At 30.1% G+C, this 23,627-nt stretch overlaps 5 protein-coding genes and 1 long non-coding RNA gene across 7 annotated transcripts in view; 1 reads left to right on the forward strand and 5 right to left on the reverse strand.

The window, feature by feature from the left end:
- LOC108758102 (uncharacterized) overlaps positions 1-999 on the reverse strand; it is a 3,577-nt gene extending 2,578 nt beyond the window's left edge. Inside the window, exon 1 of one of the 2 annotated variants that reach the window (XM_018502891.1) lies at positions 958-999. The gene's annotated coding sequence lies outside the window, so the exon portion shown is untranslated. Of the gene's footprint in view, positions 1-412; positions 449-957 lie in introns of those variants that run through there. The other variant, XM_018502890.1, reaches the window with a different exon arrangement.
- A 3,218-nt stretch (positions 1,000-4,217) lies between these two features.
- Positions 4,218-23,627, forward strand: part of LOC108758094 (uncharacterized) — a 22,294-nt gene continuing 2,884 nt past the window's right edge. Inside the window, exons 1-2 of the long non-coding RNA XR_001939934.1 lie at positions 4,218-4,279; positions 13,017-13,023. This is a non-coding gene — a long non-coding RNA (uncharacterized LOC108758094). The remainder of the gene's footprint in view (positions 4,280-13,016; positions 13,024-23,627) is intronic.
- LOC108758091 (odorant receptor 43a-like) lies at positions 4,954-6,957 on the reverse strand. The gene is made up of 4 exons (XM_018502875.1): positions 6,826-6,957; positions 6,153-6,627; positions 5,549-5,779; positions 4,954-5,294 (listed from the first exon to the last, which is right to left on the reverse strand). The coding sequence occupies exons 1-4, from the start codon at positions 6,955-6,957 to the stop codon at positions 4,954-4,956; spliced, it is 1,179 nt and encodes a 392-aa protein (XP_018358377.1).
- LOC108758090 (odorant receptor 42b-like) lies at positions 8,705-11,500 on the reverse strand. The gene is made up of 4 exons (XM_018502874.1): positions 11,369-11,500; positions 10,743-11,214; positions 9,317-9,547; positions 8,705-9,051 (listed from the first exon to the last, which is right to left on the reverse strand). Exons 1-4 carry the CDS (start codon positions 11,498-11,500, stop codon positions 8,705-8,707), a joined length of 1,182 nt encoding a protein of 393 aa, XP_018358376.1.
- On the reverse strand, positions 12,767-16,614 carry LOC108758092 (odorant receptor 9a-like). The gene is made up of 4 exons (XM_018502876.1): positions 16,483-16,614; positions 15,836-16,307; positions 15,166-15,396; positions 12,767-13,107 (listed from the first exon to the last, which is right to left on the reverse strand). Exons 1-4 carry the CDS (start codon positions 16,612-16,614, stop codon positions 12,767-12,769), a joined length of 1,176 nt encoding a protein of 391 aa, XP_018358378.1.
- LOC108758093 (odorant receptor 9a-like) lies at positions 17,858-22,731 on the reverse strand. The gene is made up of 4 exons (XM_018502877.1): positions 22,600-22,731; positions 21,952-22,423; positions 21,279-21,509; positions 17,858-18,198 (listed from the first exon to the last, which is right to left on the reverse strand). The coding sequence occupies exons 1-4, from the start codon at positions 22,729-22,731 to the stop codon at positions 17,858-17,860; spliced, it is 1,176 nt and encodes a 391-aa protein (XP_018358379.1).

The following is a 23,627-nucleotide window of genomic DNA, read 5'->3' on the forward strand; positions in this document are numbered from 1 at the left end:
GGAGTGTGAATAAGTTCTCGCCGTTTCACCATCAGATGGCGGTATAAAAAGTTTGTGTGTATAATTAAAGATGATGACGCCTCTATATTGAAGTTTTATAACCTATGTTTAAAATCAGTGCGTGTCTTTCCTTTAACCTATAAAGAACATTTTCTTTTCGTACCATAAAACATGTCAAATTTCGTGCCAAATAAATCGTTTTTGCGGGGAATTTTACTGCACTATTTTACTCAGAAGAAATCTGCAGCTGAAGCGCACAGAATTCTTGTAGAAACCTATGGTGATCATGCTTTGTCGGAAAGAACATGCAGAGATTGGTTTAACCGATTTAAAAATGGTGATTTTAATCTTCAAGATAGAGAACGCAGTGGTGCATCAAAAAAGTTTCAAGACGAAGAACTGGAAACATTACTTGATGAAGATCCATGTCAGACGCAATCCGACATTGCAAAATTATTAGGAGTTGATCGAACAACAGTTTCGAAACGTCTGTCAGCATTAGGAATGATACAAAAGGAAGGATCTTGAGTGCCGTACGAACTGAATCCGAGAGACATCGAACGGCGTATTGTCACGTGTGAACAGCTGCTTCAACGACAAAAAAGGAAAGGTTTTTTACATCGTATTGTCACTGGTGATGAAAAGTGGATATACTACAGTAATCCCAAGCGTAAAAAATCGTGGGTTAAGCCCGGCGAAGCAGTAGCATCAACGCCAAAGCGGAATATACACGGTTCCAAGCTCATGCTCTGCATTTGGTGGGATCAGCTGGGGGTAGTGTACTACGAGCTGCTCCAACCCAACCAAACCATCACAGGAGATCTCTATCGACGACAATTGATGCGTTTGAGCCGAGCATTAAAAGAAAAACGGCCGCAATATGAGCAAAGACACGATAAGGTTATTTTGCTGCATAATAACGCTCGGTCGCATGTCGCGGCACCGGTCAAAACATACCTGGAAACGCTGAAGTGGGAAGTCCTACCCCACCCGCCGTATTCACCAGACATTGCGCCTTCTGATTGCCATCTATTTCGATCGATGACGCACGGCCTGTCTGAGCAGCAGTTCACATCATACGAAAATACTAAAAATTGGATCGATTCGTGGATAGCCGCAAAAGAAGTGTCGTTTTTTCAACGTGGAATTCAAATGCTGCCAGAAAGATGGGAAAAAGTTGTCTCCAGTGATGGGCAATACTTTAATTGACTTGTTTTTTTATTATTTTTTTTTATAAAATATTTATTTTCACAAAAAAACGGCGAGAACTTATTCACACTCCATAACAATTAAAATTTTTGAAAAATACAAAAAAATAAGGAATTGTTAAATTTTATATAATACATTTTTCGGTATAAAAGTTTTTTAGAATCCCGTTATTATTGAGTTCGACTTATCTCGAACAGTTGATACCCGAGAAACTTTTGTATCCATACATATAAAAAAATTACAATAATGCATGTATTTTATTATTATTAAATATACTCCTTCGTAACTATTATTCCATAAGGAAATTATTTTATCCGTTTATTTTTAATAATAGATAATTTTTAGTAACGTATGGCAAAACATACTTTCTCATGAGTTTTAATATTATATTAAAGATATGATAAAAATGGTAATTGTAATTGACATGCTATCAAAATTATTACTATCGTGTAAGTGGTCTAGAATCTTAGCTAGAAGATTTGAGATTCACACTCTCCTGTAACAAGACCGTTTGATGGATTGCATAATTTTTCTTTGCGAATGGATCTTGTAAATTTGACGTAGAATCGGAATACATTGAGTCCGCTCTCCACTATAAAAATTATTCTTTTTTGTATCGGATATTAACCCTACAAGGCGGAAGGATCTTGATATTATTGGGATAGTTATTTTGAACGCGATAAAAGTGCTATCGTAAATATTTACGACAGCACTTTTATCGCGTTCAAGATAATTAACAAATTTTAGTAATGTGGAATTATAAGAAAACATCGAAAATACATACGTTAATACAATTTTTCTAAACCAATGTTTAACGGAATATTGATAAACGTGAAATAAAATACTAACAACAAACAGATTGTATTTGCTATTAATTATTAACTTGCGATTATAAAACTTATCGATATGACAATAAAAAGTCATTAATATATATAGTATTTTATTTCGCGTTTATCAATATTCCGTTAAACATTGGTTTAGAAAAATTTGTGTTAACGTATGTATTTTCGATGTTTTCGTATAATTCCACATTACTAAAATTTGTTAATTATGTTCCTACACGGAGAGAATTTTTTCTTAGAATTTACCTTGAAAATATGACAGTCGTGGAACAACATTGTGTATATCGAAGAATTTTAATGTAAATCTCTCTCATTCACTAATAAAACTACAATAAAGTACAAAATAAGTTTAATCAATTTTAAAGTGTATGATAAAAGTTCTAAAGTGTATGATAAAAGTGTTTAAAGTATTGTGTTGTACCACACTACCATATTTTTAGGGTAAATTTTAAAAGAAAATTCTCTCCGTGTATATATATATATATATAATCATTTTTATTATATTTTACATAGCATTCATAATTGTATATTATATTGTAAACAATTATTATAATTGTAATTATTTGTATAAAGGATTACAATAAATAAAAATATTAAGTTATTGTTATATGATTAGCGAAGTACAATAAAATAATTAGACATAAAAATAAAAAATAAATTAAAAATATACTTACCCGTAAAAACGGGTTACTTATTTATTAGTAGTTCGTTTTTTACGGGTAAGTAAAAGAGGATCGCCGATAAAATCGGCGAGGGTTGATGGAGGGTCTCTAGCTCGTTTTTGCTAAATTAAACCTTAATTTAACGTTAATCATTATATGATTAGAAAAGTTTGAAGTGTATTCAAAGATTCTATAATTACTGGTAATTATAGAAACTTTAGAATACTCGTATATTAATATACTAGTAATTATGTTTGGTAAAAACGGACTGAAAATTTGCATAACAAAACATAATTTCGTAATTCCATGTTTAAGTATTATAAGACAATTCTAAATTAACTTGTTTGAATGTTAAATTTTGTTTTTATTCAAATTCAACAATTTTTATTTTCATAGTAGGAGATGCAAAATTAAAATTTTTGTTTAAGGACCCATTAATAAACACATTGTATTATTAAAAGATTTATTAAATAAAAATGTAATGATTCTTATTGCAATACCAGAAATAGGATTTTCTTGAATTATAGCGAATTTTGTGTTATGGTATGCATGCGTTTTATACATGAGATATCTTATACTATAAGCAAAATGTGTAAGCAAAAATATTAAAATGTATAAGCAATTTATATATTTTATATTTTATATTAAAAAAATTTAATTCTATTTTTTTTATTGTTATATTTTATTATATTGTATTATGTGTGTTTGATTACTTTGTATATTATAATTTTTTCTTTACGTTTTATATTTTGGTATCAAATAAATACATTGCATAAAAATATTCAATATAAAAAATCATATGTAATACATAAAAACATTCAAATCTAACAAACCTCAAGCTATACATAACGTGTCTCTTCGTTGTAATTTGCTATACAAAAATATAACTGTAATATAATACATGTATTATACAACAGATATATTAATTGTTACATGTAACTTGGTGTTTGCTGAGAAAGAGGACCGCCGTTAAAAATTGGCAGGAGTAGTGGAAGGGTTCTACAGGTTAATTCGTTCTTATTCATTTAAATTTTCTTTACAACTTTAACTTAAATGTACTTAGCTTACAATTAGAATAATTCCAACTTTATTCAACGGTTTGCAAATTGTAAATTTGATAAAAACAGAACAGCTTCTTTAATACTATTAAAAATAGTACTTTAATGCGAAATAATTAACAAAATAAAGTAAAATAGTTAAAAATAAAAATATAAAGACAGAAAAACACATATATGAATACCCGCAAAAAAGGACCATTATAATTTTATAGTAATCCGTTTAATCGCTGAAGTCACTGAAATAAATCTATCAAATTAATAGAGATTTCAACAATTTCAGCGATTTATTTCTATCAGGAGCACTGCAAAAAAATGGATATTATCGTGTAGTTGTCTTCTGTTTCTTCAGAGGGAAGTACAGTGCTCGGGGGCATTTTGCGAGGACATTTACAGGAAAAAAAGGTCCTCATGTCCTCTCTCAGATTTCTCTCTGATAAAACTAAGGTTGTTCATATAATACTGCCAGTTGACTGTCAATACTGAAAATCTAGTTCCCGTTACATATACTGTACTAACAGTAATATACGAACACGGCCTAAGATATCACGTTATTTAAATTCAGATGATACCGATGTCAGCATGTTAAATGAGCATTCTTTTGAAAAAATTGTTCATCAAATATAATACCGGTCTACCAAGTAATGCATCGATAGATAAGACTTTTTACTGATGGACTCGTTTTGACGAATACCGTCTAACAGACGAACATTTTGAAAAACAATTATTATTAAACAAAAAATATATATATACAATCATTTGCATCGAATCATTATATTGGTAAAATCTGTTACCAGAGTATGAGTTAACACGAACGAAATTAGATGTCAACAATATTTAACTTGTATCTACATGCAAATTGCTAGCATACGCTGTCGACATTTTGTTTACTTAATACGATTATAAAATTATATGCAATTATCACATTTTTACTGTCACCAGTCACGCATATGTTATAGAGTTTATTAAAATGATATGTTGACAACGAAACGTTTATTGGTGTAATAAAGAATGCAATTTTATTTACTTTAATTTAATTATTCAATCTAATATCAAGGTTATAATAATTTTTCATTCAGAATAATTTTTATATACATAAAATGACATTTTACTTACAATATTGCTTATGACATCGCTTATGACGATATTACTTTTCTAGTTTTTCTTACAATAATAACTTATGTTTTATGCGTCCAACATCACTCGCAGGACAGATAAGTACGAAAGAGAGCTTTTCAATATAGCCATGAAAGTCTCAATGTTAACGACAAAAAATCTGCCAGCTAATAGCTGAACAGGATGCTGCGACCGCATAATAATGAACAAAACGTTTCTCATTAATTTCATTGGCAAGCAGTACCAATTGCAGCTATAGATTGAATATGCGATTTCTCCCATTTGACATTTCAGATAATCACCCACGAAGCTATAAAAAAATAACTGTAACAGTAGACCACTCAGCACTAAAATAGTTTTAGTTATCATTACTACATCATGCGATTTTAATGCCAAGATAAGTTGGAAACCTGAAAAATACACATTATAGTTACATAATACAAGTAATTCTCTGACACTGACACAAAAATTATTTGTTATTTGTATTATATTATTAGGATACTTATATGATTAAGAAGTAGTCTATAGTATCTATAACACTATATTTGATTAGATTTTAGCTTCATAAGTTTTTTTAAACAAAAAAGATTAAAAGAAACTTATATTCTAGTAGTATAATATAACTCATATTATGCAAAGTAAGTGTAATTGAAGAGATATTTACCGATTAGGCAAATAATAAGACAACTGAACAACATTTGCACGAGCAAAACGAAACTTATTACATTTACCAGAAGTTTCACATGCTCTATTAAATAATGATGTCTAGATGCCAATTTTGAAAAATCATCATTTATATCTTTGTTTTTAATACCGTAGTTGATAAATTCGATTTTTAGGAGTTCGATTTGTCCGCAGACATGGAGAGTGATTGCAAGAAAAAGTATATCACATCCTTAATAAATAGATGTTTCAATGTTGTGTAGACTCAGGAAATTTATATTAATCTTTTAATAGTGATAATAGAATTATATCAATTAGAACCTAATACAAAAGTGATGTGAAGGAAACAAAATGTTATAGCATCACTACAGTAAGCAATAATATCATTAAAAAGAATATCTATTAAAAATCATATGATGATTCAGTACTTTCAATACTAATAAAAATAAATATTTGTAAAAACTTATCAAATTTAGTTTATATCAATAGTTAATAAAAATTAGGAGGCTTATTGATACATTTTATTATAAATGAAACGTTTAAAGTAAATTAATATATTTTATAATTTATGCAAGTTTCTTTGATATTAATAATTTGTTTATTACCACAACAGCTAGTGCTATTAAGCACCAATAGGATACACTGCACCATAGAGATCAACAAGTACAAACTCGTGGAGAGATTAAAATTTCCTAAAACCCACGTTAAGGGCACGGGTAAGTCCGATGCTTGGTTCTTAATAGATACATTAACTTGGACGTCGTTATTGTCTGTTAGCATAGGTGCCAGCACGAAAATTGATGAAGCCAAATAAGCAAAAAATATGATACTGTAGCAAAACATCCTTCCCATGAAAGCGTGTCGTCGTATGATCATGCGCTTCTCCTCAGTGTTGATCGCAAAATAATCATTTATAGCAGAAGAGAAATTGCGAACTAGATTGTCGGCATATATGCGGAAGGACAACAGTTTTAAAACAGAGAGAACGGCGCAGAACATAACCATAAGACCATCGAGTTTCACATATGCATCGCCGCTACCAAAATTGATTTCGAGAAACAATACAACCATCAACACGGTCTACACAGATAAGAAACATGACAATTGTTTATTATTAACAATAAATTTTATCCTTTTTTTCATTTCTACTCTGTCCACGATGCACTATAAACATCTCACTTGAGCTACTGTCAAACTTGTAAGTCGAATATAAATGGAACCAAAGTAAGTGGAACAGTAATTTTATTGCGTTATACTAGATGAAAATAGAGAACGTACCAAACTGAAGATACACACGATACAACGGACTAAAGAAAATATGTTATATTTTTGTAAGGGCCAAACACCTAATGGTAGAGTTAAGAGTTTCAAAGGAGTCATAGCGTACGCCAAATCGTCATTCAGTGACATTATCGTAGTCAAATACAGTTATACGGTTCACAGCTCTCATTGTCAGTAAATGTCGGTCTTTGTAATACGAATCGATCATTGACGGTATTCCCTTTTACATTCATATTTTATTGAACTACCGCAATTTTAACATTTATTAATATACCCTGTTATTTTCCAAAACACAGTTATTTCAAATTATTGAAGGAAATAAATTTGTACATAGAAATAGGATAGGGCAAAGAATAGAAGAGAGGGTATTTTATTTTTCTTCCTCTGCATTATTTTTAGTTATTGACTGTCACTGATCTTCAATACTTTTTACTTTGATACTATCTTTTTATCAAGAATTACATAGGATTAATTACATAGAATTAATAGTGTATTAGTTTCTTATTGTTACATAATACGAGTGTTGCAGTATTAACAATTATATTTATCCGGATAACTAAATTTTATCGAATTGAAAATAGATTTTGCAAAATATTTGCTACAAATTGTCTTGATAGAGAATATTATCAGAAATATGACAGAATGTACTATCATGACAAAAATAAAAATTGGAATAAGTCAAATGTAAGACGAGAGTGACAGAAGCATAATAAATTGAAGCAGTGAAAAAAGTGTTAATCTTTGGAGGATTGAAGGGCCTTGACAGGTTTGGAAGACCCTTTAGGGACTCGACAGTGGCGTCACCTTTTTTGCCACTCAACTCCATGACATTGACAAAAAAGTTCTAGTCCTTAAAATACAAAAAATTGATCAAAAATAGGTCCTCAAAAGGTTAAGAATAAACGCTTCTTTTTGAATCATTACTGTTCCAACATATGCTTCCTATAAGTTTTGTTTACGCTTCTGCGTTATTCTCTCCTTATATTCAAGTTACGCTATGATCTTTTTTACTAGAATAATAGAATGTGATGACAAATTGACTACAGAAATCGGGCGGGATTTTTGTAATCATTTAAATTTTATTACATTCTATTTATATTATAATTAAATTTTATAACATTTTATTTATATTATAGTTATATAAATAACTAGGCCCCACTCTATAACTTTTAACGATAGTGCTGGTATCATTATATTACAGTTGCGCAGCTTTTTTTATCATATATAAAATCTGCACAATGATAATGTAATGACACTGTTACTTACTAAAAGTTGCAGAATAAGGGCCTCAATCTTCATCTTTACAAGCAATCTGTTGTCGGATTATATTGATAAAATTTGAGAAAAACAAGAATTCAATATGAAAATATTAGAAGATATATATGTTAAATAAAAAATGTTAGAAAATGTGCTTTCCTGGAAAATAAAAGTCGAAGCGTAATAAAAGTCGAAACAGAAGCATAACAAAACGTCAAGGAAGGATCTGTTGTTAGATTATATTGGTAAAATTTACTCGCAGAAAACGAGATTATTATAATATCAAAACAGGTAATTTGCTGCGATATTATATTCGAATTTGTTAGCAAGCTGCTAGTACACTGCTAATATTTTGTTTACTCGGTAATTATCAAATTGTATTCAAAGATGGTATTTTTGTAACTAGAAGTACGCATGTCATGACAAAATTTCTTAAAGTGACAGAATGACATACAAAAGGTTAATATACTAATGTAATAAAAAATTTTATTTATTTTAATTTGTTACTTTTAGTTGTAGATATGTTTTGTGTCATGATGCAATATATAATTTTACAGAATGATATTATTTATGTGTATACAATGCTATTTTTTCGAATTTTTCCTTCAATAGTTATATTCTATGTACTATTCTCCACCATTACTCGTAGGACAGACAAATACGAGAGTGAACTTTTTAATATGGCCATATAAGTCTTAATATTTACAACGAAAAATCTGCCAGCTAAAAATTGAATTGGCTGCTGTGATCGTACGATGACAAACAAAACATTCCTCATCAATCTTGTTGGCAAATAGTACCAATTGGAGCTGTAGATCGAGTATGCGACTTCTTCCATTTGACACTTCAAATAATCGCCTACGAAACTATAAAAGAACATTTGTAATAGCAAAGCACTCATCACTGTAGTAGTTTTAGTTATCATCAGTACGTCATGTGATTTCAATGCCAAGATAAACTGAAAACCTGAAAAACAAATAATTACATAGTATACACAAATGAACCACTCTCTGGCATTACTACCACAAGAATTTTGCCAGCTTTATTCGACATTTTTGTTATTAAAATATCACCAGGTTGGATTAGGAAATATTCTATGGACATTTGACAAGTTTAGTTTTTTATCTTTTTCTACAGAAAGATTTACACAATATTCTAGCGGTATAATGCCCGTTTTAAATATAATAATAATAGTAGAGGTATTGAATTCTCTCTCAAGAGAGATATTTACCGACCAAACTGAAAATAAGACAGCTACTCATGACTTGAACGAGCAAAACGAAACTTATTACATCGGCCAAAAGTTCTGCATGTTTTATTAGATAACAATGTCTTAATGCCATTATTGAAAAATTTTCATTTATGTTTTTGTTTTTCATGTCGCAATTAATAAATTCGATTTTTAGAAGTTCCAATTGACCACAAATATGGAGAGTAATTCCAAGGAAAAGTGAATCATTGCCTTTGCAAATATATTACAATGTTATATTAAATAGGGAGAGTTCATATTAAAAATTCTAATTATAGTAAAAAACTATAAGATGAAACGACCGCTCATTTGACGCCTATTGGGCGCACATCAACGTCCTAAAGGCGTCCAATGATTGGTTGCACCAATGATCGCTCATTTGATGCCCATTTGACGTCCATTTGATATCTATTTGACATCCATTTGACGTCCATTTGACGTCCATTTGGTGCTCATTTGACGCTTATTTGACGTCCATTTGACACTCATTTGGCGTCCGTGATGGATGTCAAATGGATCTCAAATGAGCGTCAAATGGACGCCAAATGTCATTAATGCATCTATTGGACTTTAGGGCATCTAATGGACGCTCAAATGAGCACCAAATGGGCATAATTCTGCACAGCACAGAAAGATTACACAATTATTTTATAGCAAAACTGCATCATTACAAAAACATTGTGAAATGTTGCTGCAGTATTACTGTAACATTGCAGGAACGATAAAATATCTGCCTTTGAAATATTGCAACACAATATGGCAACAATATTACAATACAATATTACAATATATTCAGTGTTTCAAATGTTACTTTAGATGCCATTATATTTACGAATATTGGTACATACAATTTGCGGAAATATCATATGTCTCCAAATTAAATTTTACAAACAAAATAAAAAATTGTATGCCTAAAATACATCTTACTTTTTTGTTTTTAAAAATAATTTTAGAGACTCGCTCTTTCAAGAAATCATTTCATTAGAATGAAAAGTCTCAATGTGTGAAAATTCTCATAATGCCTTTTATTCTATTTTGGGTGATTTTTTTTTAATTACGAAAAGTAGAACTTCTCCCTGCCCAACTAGTAATAGTGCTGCACATAGCCAAAATATAAGACAGTGTTTTTCACATTTTTGAAATGTTACTGTAACAATGCTAAATAATATTGCAAAAAAATATTTTTACGTCTCTGAAACATTGTACTGCAATATGTAATTTTGAAGCGTCGTAGCTACATTGTTGTAAGCTTTTACATAGTGCTGTACGAAAATAGTTAATAAAATTACTGAAAGTAAAACTGTAAAAGTTTAGAACTTTATAAATAAATTCTATGATTATAGATAAACACTTAAAATATTAAATTACTACGTTGCATGTACTTCTCTTTGGATATTAAACTTATTACCACAATTGCTGGTGGAAGTGAGCATCAATATGGTGTATTGTAATGTAGAGATGACGAAATATAAACTGGATGGAATATGTAAGTCCCCTAAAAATGTTAAGGGCATGGGTAACTCCGATGCTTGAGTTTTGCTGACATCATCAACTTGAATATCCTTATTGCCTGCTATCATAGGCGTCAGCATAAAGATTGATGAAGCCAAATAAGCGAAAAATAAAGTACTATAGCAAATTATTCTTCCCATGAATGCGTGCCGCCGCATGATAGTACGCTTCTCTTCGGTGTCGATTGTGGAATAATCGTCCACAGCAGAAGAATAATTACGAATCAGATTGTCGGCATATAAGCGGAAGGATAACAGTTTTAATGTAGCAAGAATGATGCAGGATATCACCATAAGAGTATCAATTTTTACATATGCGTCACCGTTACCGAAATTGATTTCGAGCAACATTGTGATTAACATCACGCTCTACACAGATAGGAAGGATGGATTCCGTTTATTAGGAAGCATAATTCTTGTTTTTGTTCTCACTAAACATTTCATTTAAATTGTCAAATTTGATATAACAAAAATACAAGTCACATTGGTATAGGAATATGTAATAGAAAAATTGAGAACATACCAAGCTGAAGCCGCACATGATAGAACGGACTAAAGAAAATGTATTATATTTTTGCAAAGGCCAAACGCCTAATGGTAAAGTTAAGAATTTGTAGAGAGTCATAGCGTATGCCATATCATCATTCCATGACATTATCGCAGTCACCTAGAGCTACACGTTGCACGATTCTCAATAATGTCGGTCTTTGTCCATAATGTGAGACGATCATCGGCGCGTCGTTCGCTCTTTTATGTTCATATTTTATTGAAGTTGCGCAATTTAACATTTTACTAAAGTACTCTATTATTTTCCAAAACACAGTTATTTTAGAAACTGAACGAAACAGTTTTTTATGTAGAAGTAGAGTGGAGCAAAGATCGAATTGAGGGAGGCGATATTTCATTTCTTTTCCAGTATTCCATCTGTCATTGATCATGTTACAATATTCTTTATTCCGATACCATATTTTTATTCAAAAACAGAGAATTAATATAGAAATTAGTGCATTAACTTTTTACAATTAGACAACAATGTTATCGATGTTAACAATTATATCTGTTCATTATTTACTCAGATAGCCGAATTTATTGAAAGTCAATTTTGCAAAATGTCTGCTACAAATTTTCTTGACAGAGAATGCTAACAGATAATAACAGAATGTATTATTACTGTCATTATAGTGAAAACAAAAATTGGAGCAAAATTCGAATTTAAAAAGAGAGTGACAGAAGATTATAAATGGAAACAGTTAAAAACACGATAAATTAAGACATAAACGTTTCCTTTTTGCTTCGTTTTTTAATTTTAAGATTTTTTTATTTTATGTTTTTTAATTAAAAAACGCTTTCTGGAAGTTCACGCTCTAATATTTTCTTTTTATATTCCACATACACTTCGATTTTTATCTGGAATAACAGCATATAATCACAGATTGATTGCAGAAACCTAGCAATATTTAATATATATATATTTGGTAACTATCTAAGTGATATTTATATAGTCATTAAATAATTCATTTTTCATTTTTGCAATCTGCTGTTGGATTATATTGGTAAAATAGTGGCAGAACATGAATTTAATACAAACGTAGATGATAACAATCTGTATTACACTCGAATCTGTTACCAAATTACTAGCATATTGTAAATATTTTGCTTAATCAATAGTTATTAAATTGCATGCAATGATTGTATTTTCCCAATCGCAAGGCACGTGCCGTTACAAAATCGTCTTAAAGTGACGTGATGCACAACATATGATGATATTTATTAATGTAATAAAAAAACTTATATTATTTATTTTAATTTGATTATTTAGTTCTAAACATATCTTATGCCCTGAAATAATTTTACATATGATGTTGTCTATGTGTGTACAATGTTACTTCTTCAAGTTTTTGTCTCTGAAATTACGCACGCCCTACGTTTCCATCATCACTCGTAGGATGGACAAATATGAAAGCGAGCTTTTCAATATTGTCATGTAAGTCTTAATATTTACAACAAAAAATCTACCAGCTAGCAATTGAACAGGTTGCTGCGATCGCATAATTATTAACAAAACGTTCCTCATCAATTTAGTTGGCAAATAATACCAGTTTGAGATGTAAATTGAGTTAGCGACTTGTTCCATTTGACATCTCATATAATCGCCCACAAAACTGTAAAAGAATAACTGTAACAGTAAAGTACTCAGCACTGTAATAGTTTTAGTTATCATTACGGCATCATGCGATTTCAATGCCAAGATGAATTGAAAACCTGAAAAACACAATTACACAGTATACAAATCAACATTCTCTATTATTAGGCATTACTACCACAAGAATTTTGCTAGTTTATTCAATAATTTTGTTATGTTAGTGAAATAGTAGGAAATTGAATTAGGAAATGTTTTACTGACAGCCCAGATAGCACAACTGATCCATTTGAATTCGAAAAGAATTAATTTTTTTTACTTCTTTATGAATTAGTAATTTGTTCGAAATTATTATATTATGAACTTAAAAAGAATTTTTCTCTGACAATTAACAAAGGATTCCATAAAAGTACTTCTTATAGAATTAAATTGAAGTTAAATTAAAAAAATTCTTCTTCTGTTCGTAATGTGTTCGAAAAAATTCATTCTTGATCGTAATATACTTGTACAAAATTATTCCCGCTACAAATCTTGATCTGCCGCCACTTGAATTATACCGTGCTTGAGTGATTGCTGCGATCATAATAGAAATTAGTTTTTGCAATAGCGTTTTGTATACATACATACAAAAAATATATATACAAAATATATATTTCATATACATATATGCATACATTTGCATACATAATCATACGTGTTTAAATATAAAAGTTAAATTTAATTCGAATAAAAGATTAAGTGTGATTTATTCTTATACAGAATTTTTTTTAAGAAATTTAAATTTCTAAAAATATGTGCTGCGGCAAAACATATGACAATACAAAAAAATATATAATACATATACTTTTAACAACTGATTTATATCATAAAATTTTTTCTTTGTTAACCCTATAGTATGATATTCATGGGTTCGACGTATCCTATGCGATTTTTTTCGTTGCTGTTTCTTATAATATAATTTGAAAACCCGGATTGAGACTGAAAAAAAAACTTTAACTTTCCATAGATATGATAAGCCCGCAAGATTTTTTGGCGTTATTCTCGATGTGAGAATGCACGGAAGTTTAAAGAGGGTACTTGGAACCCACATGTAATTAGCTTGTAAGTCTTAAGCATTCTGAATTTTTCTCTTTATTTTTTATTAAATATACGTTTACTGAGTTTCGGATAGTATAAAAGTATGTACATGAAAATGTAGAACTAAAAAGAATTATATTTCAATGTAATAAATAGTAGAAATTTTGTAATCTCTGTCTGTCTTCGGAGATTACTCGGCCGGGGTAGATTTATTGCTTTAGAACGAGAAGTGTTGCATTATTCTCTAAACTAAATCCTAATAAACTTAATTATATATACTATAAAAAAATATTTATGAACAGTCCTTTATCTACTTATACTATTACTCTTTTATATTGTTCAAATAATGAAATTATATTTATTAATTGTAAATTTAAAATATGTAGATTCTTCAAAAATGTCGATTTTCGATAGTTTCAAGCTAAAAAATATGTATTTAGTCCAGAGATATAACGCGATAAAGTTGCAGGGTTTCACAAACCCTGGTGTCATAAGGAAGGTAACCAAAAATAACAATATCATACTAGGATTAAAACATTTTTATAGCAAAATATATTTTAAATAATTTTTATTTCGTATTTCGGAGCATTCCAATAATCCCAATCTTAATTTTCCGATTCCAGAAGAGCATAAAATGAATAGCTTTAGAACTCAGAATACTATCTAAAAATTATTTCGATTTTATTGCGAATTCATTTAGATTAAATAAAGGGTACCTTTTAAATCCGAAGAAAATACTCGCAATTGGTTACATAAAAGTGAATTCTTTTGAGACGCTTAGAAATACTTTTAGAATAGAAATGAGATAGAAAAAGAATTCATTTTGTAAGCCGGGAATGAAAAAAGAATTTATTTTGGATTCTTTGCTATCTGGAAGTGTATAAAATTTTAAAACTTTGTTCTTCTGATTTACAATATTCTAGCGACGTAATGCTTGTTTTACATAACAACTACAGGACACATATTATGAAATAGATTTCAATCGAAATAATTTCGAATTCCTTGCGAAATACAATAGAAATCTAGGCAATAACTCCATCGAAATCTATTCGAAATAATTCCATAATACGTATCCCGAAAATATTGAATTCCGAGATATTTACCAATCAAACTAATAATAAGACAACTAAACAGTACTTGTACGAGCAAGACGATACTTATTACATCGGACAAAAGTTCCGCAAGCTCTATTAAATAACGATGTCTTAGTGTCAATATTGAAAAACATTCATTTGTGTTTTTGCTTTTCACGCCATAGTTAGTAAACCCAATTTTTAAAAGTTCCAACTGACCGCAAACATGGAGAGTAATTGCGAGGAAAAGTGAATCATTACCTTCATAAATATATTTCAATGTTGTATTAAAATATTTTAAATGAAAAATTTTTAATTATAACAGAAAGATTATCAGTTAAGATCTTCTGAACAAGTGATTTAAAAAAATATAAATGATATTATGTGTAACAATTATAGAAAATACAACTACGGTATCTATTAAAAATAATGCTTATTAAATAGTATTAGGAAATTTAATGCATACGTGTGTATATATAATATAAATAAAAGTGAAGTTTTTAAATTAGATATCAAGTTTAGTTTAAATGTCAACAGTAAATAAAATTACTGAAATGAAAGTGTAAACATTAGGAATTTTATTAATAAATTTTATGATAAGTAAAATGTTTAAAATAAATTCATATTCTACAAAAATAAATTATAAAATAAATTCGTATTCATATACAAATCTCTTTAATATTAACAGTTAACTTATTACCACAATTGCTGGTACCAGTAAGCAGCAGTATAAAATATTGCACCGTAGAGATTACGAAGTATAAACCCGTAGGAATTTGCAAATCCCCTAAAAATGTTATGGGCACTGGTAATTTTGCTGCTTGATTTTTAATGGATACATTAACGTGGACATCCTCATCGCCTGTCATCATAGGTGCCAACGTAAAAATTGATGAAGCTAAATAAGCAAAAAATACGATACTGTAGCAAATCATTCTTCCCATAAATGCGTGCTGCCGCATGATTGTGCGCTTCTCCTCGGTGTCAATTGTAGAATAATCGTTCACAGCAGAAGAGTAATTGCAAATTAGATTGTCAGCGTATAAGCGGAACGACAATAGCTTTAGTACACACAGAACGTTGCAGAACATTAGCATAAGAGCATCAAGTTTTATATATGCATCGCTGCTACCGAAAATGATTTCGAGGAACAACATGATCATCATCACGGTCTACACAGATAGGAAGTACTGTTTATTATATAAAGTTTTATTACGATTTTTTGTTTCCACTATATTCACGTTGCACGAACGTTTCACTTGATCTGTCGAACTTGACATATTGAATATACTTGCAAATGACTTAGAAATTTTATTGGAATACGTAATATGAAAATTGAAAACGTACCAAACTGAAGCCACACACGATAGAACGAACTAAAGAAAATGTATTATATTTTTGCAAAGGCCAGACGCCTAATGGCAGAGTTAAGAGTTTAAAGGGAGTCATAGCGTAGGCCACATCGTCATTCCATGACATTATCGCAGTCATGTAGAGCTACACGTTGCACGATTCTCAATAATGTCGGTCTTTGTCCATAATGTGAGTCGATCATTGGCGCGTCGTTCGCTCTTTTATGTTCATATTTTATGGAAATTGCGCAATTTAATATTTTACAAAAGTACTCCGTTATTTTCCAAAACACAGTTATTTTAGAAACTGAACGAAACAGTTTTTTTTATATAGAAGTAGAGTGGAGCAAGGATCGAATTGAAGGAGGCGGTATTTCATTTTTTTCCAGTACTTCATCTGTCATTGATCATGTTAGTATATCCTTTATTCCGATACTATATTTTTATTAAAAACATATAGAAGTAAAATTTAGAATTTAGTGCATCAACTTTTTATAATTACAATAGTGTTACTGATGTCAACATTCATATTTGCTTGATATTTAATCATATAGCCAAATTTATTGAAAGTCAATTTTGCAAAATGTCTGCTACAAATTTTCTTGACAGAGAATACTAACAGAAAGAGAATACTACAGAATATGTTATTACTGTTATTATAATGAAAATAAAAATTGCAGCAAAATTCGAATTTAAAAAGAGAGCGACAGAAGGTTATAAATGGAAACAGTTGAAAACACAATAAATTAATTGGTATAAACGTTTTTTGCTTCGCTTTTTAATTTACACTTTCTGGAAGTTTAGGCTGTGATAATTTTTTTTTTACATTCAACATACACTTTGATTTTTCTCTGGAATAACAGCATATAATCACAGATTGATTGCAGAAAACTAGCAATATTTAACATATATATTTGGTAACTATTTAAGTGATATTTATATAGTCATTAAATAATTAATTTTTCATTTTTGTAATCTGCTGTTGGATTATATTGGTAACATAGTGACAGAACATGAATTTAATACAAACGTTGATGATAACAATCTGTATTACACTCGAATCTGTTACCAAACTATTAGCATATTGTAAATATTTTGCTTAATCAATAGTTATTAAATTGCATGCAATGATTGTATTTTCCCAATCGCAAGGCACGTGCCGTTAGAAAATCGTCTTAAAGTGACGTGAGTGATGTACAACATGTGACGATATTTACTAATTTAACAAAATAATTTCTATTATTTATTTTAATTTGATTATTTAGTTCTAAATATATCCTATGTCTTGAAATAATTTTACAGATGATATTGTCTACGTCTGTACGGTGTTACATCTTCAAGCTTTTGTCTCTGAAGTTACTAATTGCGCCCTACGTTTCCACCATCACTCGTAGAATGGACAAGTATGACAGCGAGCTTTTCAATATTGTCATGAAAGTCTTAATATTTAGAACAAAAAATCTACCAGCTAGCAATTGAACAGGTTGCTGCGATCGCATGATTATTAACAAAACATTCCTCATCAATTTGGTTGGCAAGTAATACCAGTTTGAACTGTAAATTGAGTGGGCCACTTGTTCCATTTGACACTTCATATAATCGCCCACAAAACTGTAAAAGAATAACTGTAACAGTAGACCACTCAGCACTGAAATAGTTTTAGTTATCATTACTACATCATGCGATTTCATTGCCAAGATAAATTGAAAACCTGAAAAATACAATTACACAGCATACAAGTCAACATTCTCTATTATTAGGCATTACTACCACAAGAATTTTGTTAGTTTATTCAATAATTTTGTTATGTCATTGAAATATTAGGAAATTGGATTAGGAAATGTTTTACTGACAGCCCAGATAGCACAACTTATCCATTCGAACTTGAAAAGAATTTATTTTTTTGACTTCTTTATGAATTAGCGTAATTTGTTCGAAATAAACTTAAAAAGAATTCCTTTCGGTAAAAGAGTTCCGATTAGGGGACCCCCTCCACCTTGACTTGACATATGTTGCCCTGAGTGACCTCCAACAGGTTTTAGCCATCGCTCGCCCTCCGTGAAAAAGTTATTAATAATCAAAGTTTCAAAAATGGCGTCTTATTTCGATATAGTTTTATTTAATATTTAAAACACCTAATGGATACATCATACTCATAATTTCAAAAAAGGTATCAATTCTTTCGTCACCCCTGAAAAATCGTGCGCCCCTGAAGCAGGAGGGCGGGAGGGAGGGGAGGTGAGAGTCGAGCGCCCCTGAAGCAGGAAGGAGGGGGGTGAGAGTCGAAGGTGAGAGTCGTGCGCCCCTTTATAGAGGCGTGGAGGGGGGCGAGTGGAAAGTCATATTCCCTTAATCAGTTCACTTCATACCTCTCTTACTGCCCACACTTACCTGACTTTTCACTGTGAAGCAGTGAAATAATTATTAACTTTAACCTTTAATAACTTTTTAAGGAATAACGAGCGACGGCTAAAACTTGTTAGAGGTCACTGAGGGTCATGACCTTGACAACATATGTCAAGGTCAAGGTCATTGGGAGGAGGGGGACGTCCCCTAATCGGTACTTCTACCTTCCTTTCTGATAATTAACAAAGGATTCTGTAAAACTACTTCTTACGGAGTTAAATTGAAATTAATTTAAAGAAATTCTTTTTCTGTTCGTAATAGGTTCGAAAAAAATTCGTTTTTGTCTTGATCATAATATACTTGTACAAAATTATTCCCGCTATAAGTTTTGATCTGCCGCCACTAGAATTGTACCGTGCTTGAGTGATTGCTGCGGGCATAATAGAAATTAGTTTTTGTAATAGCGTTTTGTATATATACATATAAAAAATATATATACAAAATATATATTACATATACATATATGCATACATTTGCATATATAATCATACGTGTTTAAATATAAAAGTAAAATTTAATTTGAATAAAAAATTATGCGTGACTTATTCTTATACAGAAATGAGAAATATAAATTAATAAAAATGTGTGCTGCGGCAAAAAATATGACAATACAAAAAATATGACAACATATAATACATACACTTTTAACAACTGCTTTATATTTTAATATATTTTCTTTGTTAAAACATTTTTGTCGCAAAATATATTTTAATTAATCTTTATTTCGTATTTCGGAGTATTCCAATAATCCCAATCTATTTAATTTTGTGATTCCAGAAAGGGCATAAAATGAATAGCTTTAGAACTCTGTTAGAGTATTTAAAAGTTATTTTGATTTCATTGCGAATTCATTTAGATTAAAAATGGAGTAACAATAACATAAAACGCTTGATAATTTGACAAAGCAACAATAGAAAACGACCGAAACAAGCAAGAAAGTTAGATTATACACTGAGAAAGAAAATGCTGTTGATTTAATTAAAGTCTATATTACGGACTGTCACTAACATAAGTGATTAATTCATGCGTATATTTTATTGATATAAAGGCTTGATTATTGAAATAATAATTTATGCTACACACAGAGTCTTCAGTTAGCAAATAATTAAATAATAATTAATGTAATAATTTCATCGCAAAATTAAGAATTGGACTCAAATCATAATTATATCATAATCAGCTAAAGTGTTATCCCACCATGGTCATAAGATTATCGTCATGATGTTATACGATATAACTAAATCCTCGTTGAAGAGCGAGAATCCCGTTCAGACCAAAAAGAAACATCAAATGGTAAAAGAAAAGTCTTATATTCATGATGCGGATAAATTAACATAAGCTGTCAGGACCTTCATAATAGAAGTTAGTGAAATTATACAACTCAGTCAAAATTCACAACGCCATCCTGCCATAGACTCAAAGTCTCTCTGAGCTTGCAGAGTATATGTACGCTATAAATGCCGCCAAGCAAGCAGCATAATACGCAATATCGCCGCAAGATGGACTCGTTTTCCGTAAGGAAAAAATGACGCGGATCTCTATAAATAAGCATATATAAATGAAATCCATTACTTACTCTTAGCTTGATCAGAGTGTGCTCGTAGAGTCTCTGAAAGTGCTTTTTTTTTAAATAAAGTTATTAATAGTTAGTTTCTGTGATGCATATTCATTTCCTGTAGTTTGTATCTTGCCGAAATGTGGATATATAGAAGTTCTTAGCACTACTCAGCATTACTGAACACTTCTGCACTACTACAGTAGTGTAGTAGTGCTGTAGTACAGTAGGGCCTCAAAATACTCCTAGTGCTCAGCAGTACTTTTCTACAAAGGCTATTATGTAAATTATTTAATTATTTGCTAACTGAAGAAGACTCTGTCTAGTCGAAACGTATTATGTATGAGAATTGAGTGATTTTGTATCACAAATATATATATTTTATTATAATCTAACTTGCTTGCTCGTTTTGGTCGATTTCTATTGTTGCTTTGTAAAAATAGGGTACCTTTTAAATCCGAAAAAAACTCATAATTGGTGACATAATAATGAATTCTTTTGAGACCCTTAGAAATAACTTTTAGAATAGAAATGGAATAGAAAAATTATTCATTTTGTAAACCGGAAAAGAAAAAAGAATTTTTGAATTCTCTGCTATCTGGGAGTATATAAGATTTTAACTTTTTGTTTTGCTGATTTACAATATTCTAGCGGTGTAATACTTGTTTGACATAATAACTACAGGACACATATTATGAAATAGATTTCGATCGTAATAATTTCGATTTCCTTGCAAAATACAATAGAAATCTAAGCAATAATTCCATCGGAATCTATTCGGAATAATTCCATAATACGTATCGTGAAATATTGAATTCTGAGATATTTACCAATCAAACTAATAATAACACAACTGAATAGTACTTGTACGAGCAAAACGAAACTCATTACATCGGACAAAAGTTCCGCAAGCTCTATTAAATAACGATGTCTTAGTGTCAATATTGAAAAATATTCATTTATGTTTTTGCTTTTCATGCCATAGTTAGTAAACTCGATTTTTAGAAGTTCCAATTGACCGCAAACGTGGAGAGTGATTGCGAGGAAAAGTGAATCATTACCTTTATAAATATATTTCAATGTTGCATTAAAATATTTTACATTGAAAATTTTTAATTAATAGAAAGATTATCACAGTTAAGATCTTCTGAAAAAGTGATTTAAAAAAATATAAATGATATTACGTGTAGCAATTATAGAAAAAACAACTACGATATCTATTAAAAATAATGTCTATTAAAAAGTATTTGGAAGTTTAATGCATAGTGTGTATACATAATATAAATAAAAATGACGTTTTTTTAATTAGACATCAAGTCTAATTTAAATGTCTGTGTTAAATAGTAAATAAAATTACTGAAATGAAAGCGTAAACATTAGGAATTTTATTAATAAATTAAAAATTTTATGGAAAGTAAAATGTTTAAAATAAATTCGTATTCAACACAAAATAAATTCGTATTCGTATACAAATCTCTTTGATATTAACAGTTAGCTTATTACCGCAATTGCTGGTACCAGTAAGTAGCAGTATAAAATATTGCACCGTAGAGATTACGAAGTATAAACCCGTAGGAATTTGCAAATCCCCTAAAAATGTTATGGGCACTGGTAATTTTGCCGCTTGATTTTTAATGGATACATTCACGTGGACATCCTCATCGCCTGTTATCATAGGTGCCAGCGTAAAAATTGATGAAGCTAAATAAGTAAAAAATATAATACTGTAGCAAATCATTCTTCCCATAAATGCGTGTTGCCGCATGATTATGCGCTTCTCCTCGGTGTTAATTGTAGAATAATCGTTGACAGCAGAAGAGTAATTGCGAATCAGATTGTCAGCGTATAAGCGGAACGACAATATCTTTAGTACACAGAGAACGTTGCAGGATATAAGCATTAGATCATCGAGTTTTATATATGCATCGCTGCTACCGAAAATGATTTCGAGGAACAACATGATCATCATCACGGTCTACACAGATAGGAAGTACTGTTTATTATATAAAGCTTTATTACGGTTTTTCGTTTCCACTATATTCACGCTGCACCGAACGCTTCACTTGATCTGTCGAACTTGATATATTGAATATACTTGCAAATGAGACAGAAATTTCATTGGAATACGTAATATGAAAATTGAAAACTTACCATACTGAAGCCACACACGATAGAACGAACTAAAGAAAATGTATTATATTTTTGCAAAGGCCAGACGCCTAGTGGCAAAGTTAAGAATTTGAAGGGAGTCATAGCGTAGGCCACATCGTCATTCCATGACATTATCTCAGTCATGTAGAGCTACACGTTTCACGATACTCAATAATGTCGGTCCTAGTATGTCCATAATACGATTCGATCATCGGAAATGTCCGCTTTTATGTTCATATTTTATTGAAACTGCTCAATTTAACATTTACTGAAGTATACCTTGTTATTTTTCAAAACACGGTTATTTTTTAAAGAAATTATTCATATGTATAGTGGGGCAAAAATCGAATGGATGGAGGGGGTTCATTTTTCTTCCAGTTCATCATGTTGCATTGATCGTGCTATAATGCCTTTTATTCCGATATTTTTTCATCAAAAACATATACGATTAATTCAGAATTTAGTGCATCCGAGTAGTGTTTTTAGTGTCACTAAAATTATTTAAAAGTACTTCATATTTTGCTATTGATACTTTTAATTTAGTTTGAATTAAAAAATGTATTATAATTACATTTTTATAAAAAGGTTCTATTTTATATTTGTTATTATTTCCCTAGATATCTTTAAACTTCAAGTGATGATAGATTAACTATAGGAAAAACAATTATCTGGGGAAAAAAGTATTAATGTAGGCTGGTAATGTAACTCATAATTCTATTATAATTAACATTATCTCTTGCAAAAGGCTTTTATTTGTTCTTTGATAGATATCAAAGTTGTAAAATAATTGCCTCCATGACTTTTTGTTAATAATTGTTGTTATTATAATTAATATTTATCTATGTGATCTTCTATTACACATATTAAAAAAACATTTTGATATATTGACGTTATTCAGAAATGTTTTTTTAATATGTGTAATAGAAGATCACATAGATAAATATTAATTATAATAACAACAATTATTAACAAAAAGTCATGGAGGCAATTATTTTACAACTTTGATATCTATCAAAGAACAAATAAAA

Source organism: Trachymyrmex cornetzi, unplaced genomic scaffold (genome assembly GCF_001594075.2).
Source record: "Trachymyrmex cornetzi isolate Tcor2-1 unplaced genomic scaffold, Tcor1.1 scaffold1501, whole genome shotgun sequence".
Classification (NCBI taxonomy): domain Eukaryota; kingdom Metazoa; phylum Arthropoda; class Insecta; order Hymenoptera; family Formicidae; genus Trachymyrmex; species Trachymyrmex cornetzi.